The 14,390-nt window shown below is 39.5% G+C and overlaps 1 protein-coding gene across 2 annotated transcripts in view; it reads left to right on the top strand.

The window, feature by feature from the left end:
* The window catches only part of SLC25A13 (solute carrier family 25 member 13), a 147,252-nt gene that overhangs the window by 73,751 nt on the left and 59,111 nt on the right, over nucleotides 1–14,390 (top strand). For both annotated transcript variants that reach the window (XM_032766149.2, XM_032766150.2), the window contains one exon: nucleotides 11,481–11,620. In XM_032766149.2, the coding sequence (XP_032622040.1) occupies nucleotides 11,481–11,620 (140 nt within the window). The remainder of the gene's footprint in view (nucleotides 1–11,480; nucleotides 11,621–14,390) is intronic.

Raw genomic sequence — 14,390 nt, 5'->3', positions numbered from 1 at the left:
TGCATAACTGAAAATAAATTTTGGCCTGCAATATCCTATTGATGAGTAAGAAGGAAAGATGTTAGCTTGACTTCTGGACCCCAAACTGAGGGATAGATTGCGGTACATCTTGCAGATTGACTCAAGGAAGTAAGGGGATATAAGGCACTCCCCAGCACTCATGCACTGTACTGCTGCTTCCAGCCTTAGTGGGGGAAGGTGTGTTCTGGTTGTGGGGAGCCCGACGAAGTTGCGGGATTATTTGAAGGCCGGAAGAGTGAATTTGGGAAAGAGTTCTTTCAAGATGAGATCCCCATCATCCGAAGGAAGCTCCCCACAGATCAGGATCCATCAACTCAGACTGGCATCAGAACCTGCCGTAACAATAGATGCAAAACCTTAAGACCCATCTCCAGTGTTACAATGATCAGTATCCCCCACAAGCCACATTTCAGGATCCACGAGTCTTATACATGCCTATTACAACGTGTGGTGGTAGCTCATCCAGTACATTGAATGCCACAATAGCAACTGTGTGGGTGAAATCAGACAGTCTCTATGTTCTCAAATGAACTCACACAGAAAACTGATAAAAGACAAAAACACTACATAACCCGTGGGCAAACACTTTCACAAAACCATCATGCCATATGTGACTTTCTCAGTCCTCTGCCTCAGAGGAAACCTGCACAACACATTGAGAAGATGAGCCTGCAGGACACTAAAAATCATGGTCTTAATAAAAACACTAGATTTATGGCTTTACTACAATCTGTAAGCTACTAACCTCCCTTTTTTGCCTTATGACTGCAGAGGTGTTAAAGGGCTACTTCATCTTGAAGAAGAGCTCTGTGTAGCTAGGAAGCTTGTCTCTTTCTCAAGAGAAGTTGGCCCAATAAAAGATATTACCTCATCCACCTTGTGTCCCTCAGAGGGAGATTGTGGCTCTGGGAGTCGAAACAGCACACTGCCCCTTACTCCAGGTAGATCATATACAGACAATTCAGTTCTTTGTAGGGCTGGTTATAGGAAAACAACATTCGACTTCTGAACTGAGCACACTTGACATGGACACAAACTCTCAAAAATGGAAACTCATGATGCCAACCTAATACCTATATAAACATTTGATAGACCACAGTGCATTCTTCTACAATACATTTATCCAGTCTGTATGGTTAGGGGAGAAGATTTGAACGTGTAGGCCATGTTTACACTAGCACTTTTGTTGGTAAAATTTTTGTCTATCGGGTGTGAAAAAACCACTCACCTGACTGACATAAATGTCACCAACAAAAGCACCAGTGTGGACAGCGCTATGTTAGCAGGAGATTCTCTCCTGCCGACATAACTACTGCCACTCATTGCGGGTTGTTTAATTATGCCAGTGGGAGAGCTCTCTTCTGTCGGCTTACAGTGCCTACACGAGAGACCTTACAGCGGCACATAGCCCTAGTAACTGCTTATTTTAAGTTTCTAGTAGTATATACTAAAATACTTTTCTATAAAACAAAGCTATTAATTAAGCTTTCAGTGCAACTCCCAGTTTAAAAAAGCATAATGTCCAAAGACCATCCATATACCTGATGATCTTTTGCGTTTGTGCATGCTCTCACACACACTCTCTCTCTCTCTCTCTCTCTCTCTCTCTCTCTCTCCCCCTTGTGTATCTCTCAAGCCGTTTTACAATAACTTTATTTTAGGCATCATCTAGACCAGTTTCAAATGGTCAATGATAATCTGATCCAAAGCCTGTTACAGTCAGTGGAAAGAGCCTTACTGACTTTAGGGTCACACATCGCCTGAGGGCTAGATTGTGTATCCTGTACTGTGTTGGAGAACAGTAGTACGAGTAGTTCCATTTACGTCAGTGGAACTACTCTTATGAGTAACTGCTCACCAGTGTGATGAGGTCATCCAGAATCTAGCCCAGGTGACTTTAAAGAATACATGGATGGTGACATGACCAAGGTAAATTTAATGTACAGCTGTTTCCACGTATAGGATCAGAAGAGTTTGAAATGCTTAGCTGTGGTTAATTAGATATAATTCAGTGTAAAAGTATCCTTTACTATTTTAAATGTTGCTTACACAGAAAGAGGGCTTACCTACACTCAACGTTAGCATGAGGAGTTAGGCAGTTACATTTTTTTATAATTTATTTGTACTCTTTTTCTCTTAAAAACAATCTTGACTATATGAATCTAAGCTCCAGCTATAACACTGCTACTTTTCTCTTTAGACCCTTAACTGTGGTTAATATAAATAGGTCCTTGTCAAAAGGGGTTGAAGAGGCAACGTTGATATTGGTGCATGGTGTGAAACTGCATCCACTTATCTCAATATGTCATTTACTTTATGAATTCTCCAGTTTGTCTTGTGTTCTCTGCTTAGCAGAAGATTCATAGATCGTAGGGCTGGAAGGGACCTCAAGAGGTCATCGAGTCCAATCCCCTGCTCTCATGTCAGGACCAAATACTGTCTAGACCATCTCTGATAGACATTTATCTAGCCTACTCTTAAATATCTCCAGAGATGGAGATTCCATAATCTCCCTAGGCAGTTTATTCCAGTGTTTAACCACGCTGACAGTTAAGAACTTTTTCCTAATGTCCAACCTAAACCTCCCTTGCTGCAGTTTAAGCCCACTGGTTCTTGCTCTATCCTTAGAGGCTAAGATGAACAAGTTTTCTCCCTCCTCCTTATGACACCCTTTTAGATACCTGAAAGCTGCTAACATGTCCCTTCTCAGTCTCCTTTTTTCCAAACTAAACAAACCCAGTTCTTTCAGCCTTCCTTCATAGGTCATGTATCTGAAGGGTAGCCATGTTAGTCTGGATCTATAAAAAGCAACAAAGATTCCTGTGGCACCTTATAGACTAACAGATGTATAGGAACATAAGCTTTCGTGGGTGAACATCAAGGGAGGAGAAACTGCTTTTGTAGTTGGCTAACCAACTGAGAATGGCTAGCCAACTACAAAAGCAGTTTCTCCTCCCTTGGTGTTCACACTCAACTGCTAGAAGAGGGCTTCATCCACCCTGATTGAACTAACCTCGTTATCTCCAGACTGATTCTGGCCTGCATATTTATACCTGCCTCTGGAAATTTCCATTACGTGGGTCTGACGAAGTGGGTATTCACCCATGAAAGCTTATGCTCCAATACATCTGTTGGTCTATAAGGTGCCATAGGACTCTTTGTTGCTTTTCATAGGTCATGTTCGCTAGACCTTTAATCATTCTTGTTGCTCTTCTCTGGACTTTCTCCACATTGTCCATGTCTTTCGCTTTCTTGAAATGCGGTGCCAAGAACTGGACAACAGATATTCAAGTTGAGGCCTAACCAGCGCAGAAGTAGAGCGGAACAATGGACCCTTTTTTCATAATCCTTGCTACAGCAGACATACCTGTTACTGCATCCCAGAATCACGGTGACTTTCTTTGCAACAGATCACATCTATTGAGTCCATATTGTGAGCCTGTGGTCGCACTATGACCCCTACATCCCTTTCTGCAGTACTCCTTCCTAGACAGTCTCTTCCATTTATGTATGTGTGAAATCTGATTGTTCCTAAGTGGAGCACTTTCACATTTTGTCTTTATTAAACTTCATCCTGCTTTCCTCACGAACCATTTCTCCAATCTGTCACAGATGCATTGTTGAATTACTGATCTCATCCTCCAACAGCAGTTGCATCCTCCCAGTTTTGGTATCATCCTGCAAACTATTAACGTACTTTCTCTAATGCCATATACTAAGTCGTTGATAGAAGATGATTCAAGAGAGCCGTTCCCAGAACAGACACCCCTGGCGGAACCCCACTTGTATATCTTTCCAGCAGGATTGGGAACCATTAATAACACTCTCTGAGACGGATATCCAGTCATTCAGCACCCACCCCTTAAAAAAAAATAGTTAAGCCCCCCCCCATCTAAATTGTAATTTGCCTAGTATGATAAGAATATCATGCAGAGACCTATATCAACCAGCCTTTCTGAAGTCTAAGATACCGAATGCTTCTCCCTTATCCACAAGATTCGTTAGCTTTCTTTGATAGTATGTCAGATTGGTTTGACATGATTTGTTCTTTACAAATCCATGCTGGCTATTCCCTATCACGTTACCACCTTCCAAGTATTTGCATATGATTTCCTTAATTACTTGCTCCATCATCTTCCCTGGCACATAAGTTAAACTAACTGGTCTATAGTTCCCTGGGTTGTTTTCATTTCCTTTTTTATAGATGGGCACTATATTTGCCCTTTTTCAGTCTTCTGGAATCTCTCCTGTCTCCCATGATTTTCCGAAGATAATAGCTAGAGGCTCAGATACCTCCTCTATTAGCTACTTGAGTATTCTAGGATGCATTTCATCAGGCCCTGGTGATTTGCAGGCATCTGACTTTTCTAAGTTAGCCATGCTTTTCACGTAACTTATTACACAAATCATCAGGATGGAATGTCATTCCTTTCTGTCAATTCAAGATTTCTTTTAAGGGCATAATACACATATAAGACACCCCAGCCCAAAGTGACTACTTTGCTGGAACAATATAGTTGTATAATATTTGTCCAAATGAAAAATAAAATGGTAAATTTAGGCCTGAGTGAAAAAATGATTGATTTGAGAAGTCTTTCACATTTAGTACAGTGGATGTTTAGGAATTATAGCCTGTAGAATTTTTAGTGATAAGTTCTAACTTTATGGCATGTGCAAGTAATTTTTTCCAAATGTTAGAAATAGTGTAGCTCTTCAGAAGACGGGAGCTGACGTTTGAGTGTTAATTTAGTACACCCAGATCTATATTATTAATTATGAACTCATTCTTTCTAAGCTCTGAAATAGATATTTCTAAGTTAAGGCTTTTTAGTATGTGAACAAACTGCATGATCATTCTACAATACACTTTATTAATTTTCTGCAATTATAGCTAGTGTTCATGGTAAACAAATGTAAATAAATTATTTTAATGTTTATAATATGTATCTAGGTTTAAGTATCTGCTATAGATTTCAGCAAAGTCAATTTGATTGAGAAATGGTTGGCTTAATATTTTGGTCCTTTAAAAGTACATTTCTGTGGGCTTAGTTGAATGCTATTAACTAAATAAAATGATAGAGAAGTATGCTGAAAAATTATGATATGGTAAATATAAAAGTTGTTTGTTTTTTATAATACTATAGTTTCCCATCAGATAAGTTTGATATTTCAGGTTCTACTTGACACAGTTAGACATTGTCAGGTTAAAATCCAAAGTTTAGTAAAATAAATTATCCTGTTACAAATAACACCATGGATTATAAAACTGAAAACTTAGAATGTCCTCCTTGCCGCTTTTTATGCTTTTTGATTGATTAACAGCTCTCTATTTGGACAGTAGAAATCTGCTAATTGGTCATAGTTAGTTTTTACTAACTTTTCCAGGTTTTTGTGCAATAGCACAATGCTGAAATATTACTATTCCTGACATTGCAGAGTGAATGCTTTCTTTTTAAAATTAAAAACAAAACAAAAAACCCTGCTTCTGCTAGAATTTTTGAATTTTTTGTCTTTTGTAAAATATTTATGTAAAATCCAGATTTAGGGTGAAATTTGACCTGACAAACTCTCTTTAAAAGTTGATTAAAATTTATAAAAAGACTTTTCTGAAATTACCAAGAGAGCATAAATGTGCTCTTTTAATTCACCTTTATTTGTATTTTGACTGCTTTTTATCATCTGCTTTGGTTTAGTTTGCAGAGTGCTACAGTGCTGCCCTAAGCTTTGAAGTAAAATATTAAATTTTAAGTGACCACCTTCTATTGTAATGCTGGATTTAGAAGATAAGGGAAGAGTTCAGTTTGAACTGAGGAACAGCTTGGAGTGAATTGTAGTAAATGTTCTAGTATCTTTTGACAGTTAAATCAAAGGCCAAACCATTGTAAATTTGTCCATGGAGCATGAACGGTTTTAGTATCTGAATCGGACAATAAGACTACAAATGACGCGAATCAGTGAAGTTTTTCTAGGTGAGTGAGTGATGAGTGTAGTGAGGGAAAAAGGAAAAATTTAATATCCAGTCCTCTGAACATTATAGGAGTTTGTGAACCATGAATAGTGATGAGAAGAAAGTATACGGTATGTGTAAAAAGTCTTGGGCAAAGTGGGGGAGATGCCATGTCTCATACCATCAAGTAGTCAATAAAAGCACAGTAGGCAATCTTCCAGTCAGCTAAATGCACCATATAATCCAACATGCACAATGTCAGAAAAGCACCCGGTGTTAGTTTTGAAAACACACTGACGTCAATTTACATCATCGTTTTGAAATGCTCTTAAGTATTGAAGCTCTCTGCCTATTGTACTAAACAGCTAAACAAATATTGAAGTTTGTTTGAGGCAGTACCTCAGATCTGACTAAACTGTAGTAAGAAATCATATTTACCTCTTCTCCTTCAGCTGTTTTGGCTGTTTGGAGAAATATTTGTATTTATCTGAATTCCTGGGGTGGTACAGGTATATACATACATACACATACCTGTGAATGCAAGTAAGTAATAGGACAAAAATACTAGGATAAATATATCTTAATTTTGATATTGTTTTCTTACCAATACTTTTGATAATGCATTTCAGTTCCTTTGTTATAGGTTATCTAGGGGCTTGGCTACACTTGCAAGTTGCAACGCTGGTGAGGGGGTTACAGCGCTGCAACTTACTCAGTGTCCACACTTATAAAGCTCAGCCAGCGCTGCAACTCCCTGGCTGCAGCGCTGGCTGTACTCCTGGTCTGCTACGGGTGTAGCGAATCCAGCGCTGGTGATGCAGCGCTGCTCATCAGGTGTGGACACTCACCAGCGCTGTTATTGGCCTCCAGGGTATTAAGAGGTATCCCAGAATTCCTGTCTACAACAAACCGGAAGGTACTCCCCGGAGCTACCAAACACAGCTGCTCTTTGCTCCAGCGAGCGAGCCGAGGCTTTGGAATGTTCACAGCTGTTTGCTTGAGGAGACAAACAGCACGGCGGGGGGGAGGGAGTCCGTCGGAGAAGCTGCTTATCTGGTCTGAAGCCTTTTTACATTTAAGAGTGATTGAGAGAGGGGTGGGGGAAATGGCCAGAATTTGCAAGGCAGGGAGCTCACAGTGTCTGCTCCAAAAATCCGCTCTCTCTGTCTCCCCGACGCTCCCTGTCACACTCCACCCCACCCCCCTCTTTTGAAAAGCACGTTGCAGCCACTTGAACGCTGGGATAGCTGCCCACAATGCACCACTCCCAACAGCGCTGCAAATGCTGCAAATGTGGCCACACTGCAGCGCTGGTAGCTGTGAGTGTGGCCACACTGCAGCGCTGTTCCTACACAGCTGTACGATCACAACTGTAACTCCCAGCGCTGCACATTTCCAAGTGTAGCCATACCCTAGGTGTTTGTAATTTGCCCAGCACCTTAATGTTAAGGTGCAATACAAATCATTAGGAAGCATACTTTCAGACTTGAAATAACCATTCTTTCTTACCCTTCTTTTTGTCATTTTCTTGAGTTGAGGTTCTGATCACCACAGAGAAGGAGTTTGAGGATGCATCTTCGTTGGGGGGGAAAAAAAGGTGTAGTCTTACTTTTAGTTAGCTAACACGAGGTAAAATCGTAGTGAAGGCAAGGCAGTTATCTGCAAACATTTGTGTAAGCTACGAAAGTAAACCCTAGGCAATCTCTAGTCTTTACTACAACCTGCTAACAAGTGTGAAAGTTACAAACTGGCTTGTCATCAGAGATCTTACCTCGTATTAGTTACTTTGTGTAAGCTATTACACCATGTAGGAACACATCTTTTTCAAAGTGAAGACATAGCCTGAGAGTTTGACTGCATATATTCTTTGTAAACAGACTTTCAGGGCTCTCATGACATGCAAACAGTGCTAGTTTCATCCTGGAGGGAGGAGAGGTGAGTAAGAAAATAGGATATTACCAAGCTTTTTCCTAATTGCTACAAAAGGGAGACTGATTTGGGAGTAAACCACAGGACTGGTTTGAGAACATCTGTATCCTTTTGGAAGTGGTTCTTAACAGGAAGAGGCAGCTGTTTCCTCAGCTTGCCTGATAGAAGATATTGGGGATGTTTTAAACAAAAATAGTCTGGGCTCAAAATACCTCAACAGAAACTCTCTAAAATCTCCACAGAAGGGCTGCAGGGGGCAACTTCTGTTTCAGTGGGATATGGTCCTAATACAATGCACTTGGAAAAGGAATGAGACCTCCCTGTGAACCCATCCGTTTTCCCCGAGAGTGGAATTTTGTGCTTGGATGTGCTAGCTGACAACCCAAAATACAAGCCTGCTGTGGGGTGCGGGCATAGTTGGGGAGGGGCTCTGAGAAAGAGGAGAACAGTGCTGTCTAGGGTGAGACATTTGTCCCAAATTTATTGAGAAAAATTTTCTTCACTCTATTTTGTAGACTTTGAAAGCAGCCTCTGGATGTTTAGTTCTCAATGACTGCTGGGATAATGCCAGGTTAACTAGGGTCAGCTGATGGGAAAACAGGGTGGACAAAATTTGATTTTCTTAATTAAAAAAATTTTTTTTTTAAAAATTCTAAATTCAGTACAGGCTTTTTTTTTTAACCTATTTAAAATTAAATTTGAAATTGACAGCCTAAGTGGACTACAATCTTTGTAAGCCATTTCAATTAAATTAGTTCTCCCTCCAGCATCCTGTCTTCCAGATCTTCACAATTTAGGTCTGACAAAAGATGAAACTAATAATCCCATTAAGGGAAGAAGTAATAGTCTACAGTGGAATCTCTCTCAAACAGAACTGGTTTTAGTACCACTGTCAACAGTCCCAGATGATGGAGAACTTCAAGGCTCAGATTTTTAAAGGTAATAAGGTGCCTATTATTAGAGAGGTAGCCGTGTTAGTCTGGATCTGTAAATAATGACTGTCCTGTGGCACCTTATAGACTAGCAGACATAGTGGAGCATAAGTTTTCGTGGGTGAATACCTGTTTTGTCAGATGCAGGTTCCTACTGTGATTTTTCAGAAGCCTTTAGATACCTTAAACTAATTGACTACAATGGGCTTTAGGTGTCTAGGTGGTTTTGAAAATCCCAGTAGACACCCAAATGCCTTTAAAAATGTGACTCTAGATGGTTAGAGTATCTGAAGAGCTGCTGCCTTGGAAAATATCTTTGCTATGTACCCTTGATTCAGATGAATTTTCTTCTCTGCTGTGGTGAAGAAGGCTCCCAGATAGATTTGGAGAGGATTTTTTTTTTAAATAGTAAATGCACTGTAAATGTTTATTAGAGCAGGAACATGAATTTGGGTCTTCCACGTCTCAGGTGAGTTCATTGATCACCTGGCTACAGAGTCATTCTCTTTCTCCCCTTCTCTCTCTGCCCAAAGGACTGTTTAACTATTTATACACAGTGGAACAGCTTCAACAGGAGACACTGAGAGAGACCTACACCAGAGTATCCCATAGCCCAGTGGTTAAGGCATTCTCCTCCGAAGTGGTAGACCCAAGTTTAAGTCCCTGCCCCACAGCAGGGAGAGGTGGGAAATTGGATCTAGGTCTCCCATATGACAGGTGAGTCCCCTAACCACTGGGCTATAGCTTATAAAGAGTTGACACCACCACCTCCAAGTCTACTTCTATCGTCTTTTCCTCTAGCCATTTTGTGACTCCATCCTTTAAAAATACCTGTAAACAATGTTTTGGACTGGATGAAACATTTTATTTGACCTGAAATGGACTTTTTTTCAGAATTGTCAAATTTGGTTCGACCTGAGACAATATTTGTTTTTGATTTTTTTGAAACTGCCAGCAAACTGAGAAATCAGCTCTGCTTCCAGGTGAGAAACATTGAGAGATGGTCAGAGAAGAGAGCTTTTTTCCATGCTAATCCCAAATGGGAGAGACACTAATCACTTGGGTATTGCTTGTCAAATGGCTGACAGCCCTCTCACCAAGATAGTTCTCCATGTAGGGTATCACCTGGACTTTGCAGTGTAATGGATGAAAAGTGCTATGTAAAAGGGAGATACGATAATGATTATTTCTTTATGGATTGCTGCTTCTGCCACTACTAAGGTCAGAGCCAGGTAAGATCAAGGGGAGGGAGGGAGCACTGGGAATGGACCTTTCTGAGTGCGGATTGAAGATAATTCTGACAGGAATCTAGAATTGTTATGAGAAAATGTGTTTTTTAGATCAGTTGGCATGAGAAGTTAATTGGGCTTGAGTGTGTTTAAGCAGTCTCTGTGTTAGGGAATATAGTAGGAAGCCACTTCAGACCAATAGGTCCTTCCATAATAATTTTTAAAAAATCATTCACGTTAGTTTTCTTATCTTTCTCCAACTCCTCAGTGGCTCCCTTCTCCTTTTTCCCCTTCTTCCTCCTGGAAAAGGACTCAATAGCAGACACCGTAAGTTATCTGCTAGACATCAAGGCCATCCACTTGGTTGCTCAGGAGGAGTGAGGTAGAGGATTCTGTTTCTCTACTTTAGTATCAAAGATCATGGGTAATCTGTCAAGTTCTAGACCTCAACTGATGACAAATTCTTGTAGGACTATAAATTCAAGATGGAATCTTTTGATCCCTTAGAGTCACAATCAAGTCCAAGGAGTTTGTCACATCATTACATCTAAAAGATGTATAACTTTTCATACCTATTCTTGTGCTCATTAGCTAGAAGATGTACTTAATTAGATTCCAGCAATCCACTGCCCTTATGTTGTAATATTCCGATTAGTATTCATCATTCCTATGCCTATAAATCAATTAATGATACCTTACACCGTCTAAAAAATTCCTTCAATTGTAAATGAAATCCGTTTATTAGAAATCATAGTGGTAAGGAATGCATCTAGTAGTCTGAGTTTGCAGGATCAGGTCCTAAGCAAGTGCTTACTGGTCAGATTAACATTTTTTTGTAGGAAACCAGAAATTTCAAAAGTTAAGGTTTGTTTTTATACATATATTTTCTGGTGTATATGACTAGCTGACTTATTGAAATGGACCTTGAAATATTGGTATTTTTGTAGCTATATTTCTTTGAACGTAGAAAACTTTGAATAATACTACTTTATGAAGTGTGAAGTGTAGACTGATCCAAAAATTCGTTGTTCTTTGAAAACAGGTTAAGTTTTGTCATCTTCTATGTAGAATTTCAGTTAATCTTAATCTTTCCTTGACAGAGACCACTTTGAAACAATGAAGTGTCTGCTTGGTTCTCTTTTAAACATATTTGGTCAGTATGTAACTTAATAATTAAAAAAGATTCTTTGGGATCTTGTTTTATGAGGCGTTGTACTTGAAAACTGAGTTTTCTTTGTGAGAATGGATAGTTTTTTCTAGACTTATGACTTAATCAGTAAAATCCAAGCTTGTTGATACATTTTATAGGGTAATCTCCTATGTGAAAAATGTTTTCCTATTAGGCAGAAAAAATCAGTACTACTTTTCTATGTGTGACTCCTTATTTTTTAATCAGATCTCTTTTCTTTTCTCTTTTTCTAGAGGATGTTAAACAAGTTTTTGGCCAGACCACAATTCATCAGCACATTCCATTTAACTGGAATTCAGAGTTTGTTCAGCTGCATTTTGGAAAAGATCGAAAAAGACGTCTAACGTATGCGGAGTTTACCCAGTTCTTATTGGTGGGTTTAATGCAATAAAGTTTGTCGTGAATTTCACAGTTCAGGGTAACTGCATCTGTATTCCCTCTCTGTACTCCCTTGAGGGCACCCACTCTAGGCTCCTGGCTCCTTAGCTGTCACTCTCTTGGGTAGAGACACATCTCTCCTGCTTCTGATGGGGATTTTTTCAGGCTGCATAATTCCCTGCTTACACAGTGAGACTGCCAGCATGCCAGACTGCCTAAACAGGTCAGTGTCTGAGCTTTGCTTTCTCTTCAAAGGCTTATAACAATGTAATTACCAGCAGTTATAAGATACCACATAGCCCTTTATAGGCAAGCATATTTATTCTTAAAGTGAAAGCATTCCAGTAAAAACATATATTTTTTTTAAAAAAGAGTTCCTACACACCGTAAACGCTTACCAGAGGCCATCCATCAGTCTTATGGCTGTTCAGTAGGCAAAAGCCCTAGATTCATGTCCCTTGGTTGGACAGAATGTCCTGCTGGTTTGATGGATCAGAAAGATGGCTGTGAGTCAGTTTAAATTCAAGCTGTTTATGCAAAAGTCCTTTCTTTGTCTGTTAGTCTCTGAAGAATCCAATTTGAACTAGTATATGTGAGCCTCCAGGTGGTGGTATTTCTCTGGAGGTGTTAAAGCTGAGTGAATTTGCTTAATCAGTCACCCTCCCCATGGAAATGCATACTGACCCACAATGATACATAAACTTAATACAGTGAGATCTCCCAAAGATATTGGAGGTAATTGCCTATCTGTCACAATTAATAATAAGAAATGTGCAAGAATCACAAATAGTAATTTAATGAACACCATATTGGCAACATAGCCAACAATGGTGTATTTAGGCTGCTCTTACTGTCAGAAAGGTGGATTTTAGAACGTTAAGCATGGGCAGGGATAATCTGCTTGTGGTAAAATGGCTGAATCTAGGTAGTTGTTACTTTTTTGGCACTTGAATGTGGCATGAGTATTTTTTGGTGGGTGCGGCCCACTGCTTCAAGCTCATCTTTGAGATACGAGGGGGAATACCCAGACCTCAAGACATTTAAAAACTGTAGGAGATATTTCACTAGGAGAATCCAATATGTTAAATAATAGTAGATGTTTGTACCAAATATTGTGCATTTTGAACTCACTTGCCAAAATTGATATTAAGGAATGCTTCATTTGATTATCGTAATTCTATGGTTACCAAATTTATGTGATTTTAGTGGTAAAATAAGTAATGATATTCCTTCTGCCGCAGACTTCTTATACACAATGTTTGTTTGATACCATTTAATAACCAAATAGTGCATCAGATAGAAAATTCTATTTATTTTTGCCTGTGCTTCGTAGAGAATAAATAAAAGCTATCTTCTCTGGAGGGAATCATTTCATGTCTATGATTTTTGGTATAGTGCTGCACAAAGCAAAATATCATACAAATGAAAAATCAGTTAATGATTTTGAAAATATGATAATGCTTTCCATAAATAAAATGAGATGCATGGGTGCCTTGTTTGAATCCATTTTGAACATACTGAGTACCAGTAAAGATTTTACACAATAGTCTTAAAATAGGAGCCTACTTCAAGACCGCAAGGTTATATTTTTTTATTTTTCTGTTTATGCAGAGAAGTTATTTCACAGTAGGAGGTGGTATCATTTTGATGAGGAATAATTAAGATAATGCTATTGAGACAAATGTTTCAAATTGACTTTGCGAAACAGAGCCTAATTAACTCTTTGCCTGAAGAGGATGTAGGATATCGTAAATGCAATCATATTCTCTTGGTTTTAATAATTACTATTATTGCTAAATACCTAGGCTAGACATGTATGCTGACTTTGGTAAACTGTAACATCCTGATTCTGTATCTGATAATCCTGCTTAGTTTAGCTGCTTATTTGGAAGTGTGAAGAAAAACTCAAATTCTAAAAAAAGGGTTCGTGGACTGGTAATTGGGTGGAGTCACTCCCTGGGTCATCAATGCAACTCTACCTTGGTTCTAGAGTGATCAAATGACTTTTGAATTGGAAAGCTTTGATAGCCTGTGTGAAAAGACTCACGGTTCCTACAGGTGTCTACATCACAAAATACCATAATGATTGATGTTGTTTGCAGTGTAGTTGTAGCGGTGTTGGTCCCACGATATTAGAAAGACGAGGTGTGTAAGGTAATATCTTTCATTGGACAAACTTCTGAAGTTGGTCCAATAAAAGATATTTTCTCACCCATCTTGTCTCTGTAATGACTGACAGTCACATTGGCACTTGGTAGATGTCATGGACTGGGTGGGCATGGAAAGTAAATGGTTCCTTGGTGCTCTGATGAGGAGGGCAAGGGGCTTCCTTCTGCTGCAGGGTCCAAGCACTGCTTTGTGATGGGGCTGAAAAGCTTGTCTGACCAGTCTTTACAGCAGACCTCTGTTTGGGTAGAGTAGTTGTTTTGACAGCACTGGAAACAGGCACCTTTTGAAAACTCTTAAAATTTATTAGATTCTTCTTCAAGTGCTTGCTCATGTTGATTCCATTTTAGGTGTGTGTGTGTGTGCGCCCACGTGCACAGTTGTTGGAGATTTCTGCCTTAGTGGAATCCATAGGGCCAGCTATGGTGCCCTCTGGAGCGGCACGCTCTTGAGGTGGTATATCAGATGCTGCCAACCCTATGCCCTTTCAGTTCCTTCTTACCACCCGTGACAGCTAGTTGGAGCTCCTTGTCTTGCATTGCAAGAGCAGTAGTGGTTTCTTCATAGACTTCATTCTACTCATTGTATATAGTTCATAG

Source organism: Chelonoidis abingdonii, chromosome 2, assembly GCF_003597395.2.
Source record: "Chelonoidis abingdonii isolate Lonesome George chromosome 2, CheloAbing_2.0, whole genome shotgun sequence".
Taxonomy (NCBI): domain Eukaryota; kingdom Metazoa; phylum Chordata; order Testudines; family Testudinidae; genus Chelonoidis; species Chelonoidis abingdonii.
The sequence above is the reverse complement of the archived record's forward strand: the minus strand, read 5'-3'. Positions and strand labels throughout refer to the sequence as shown.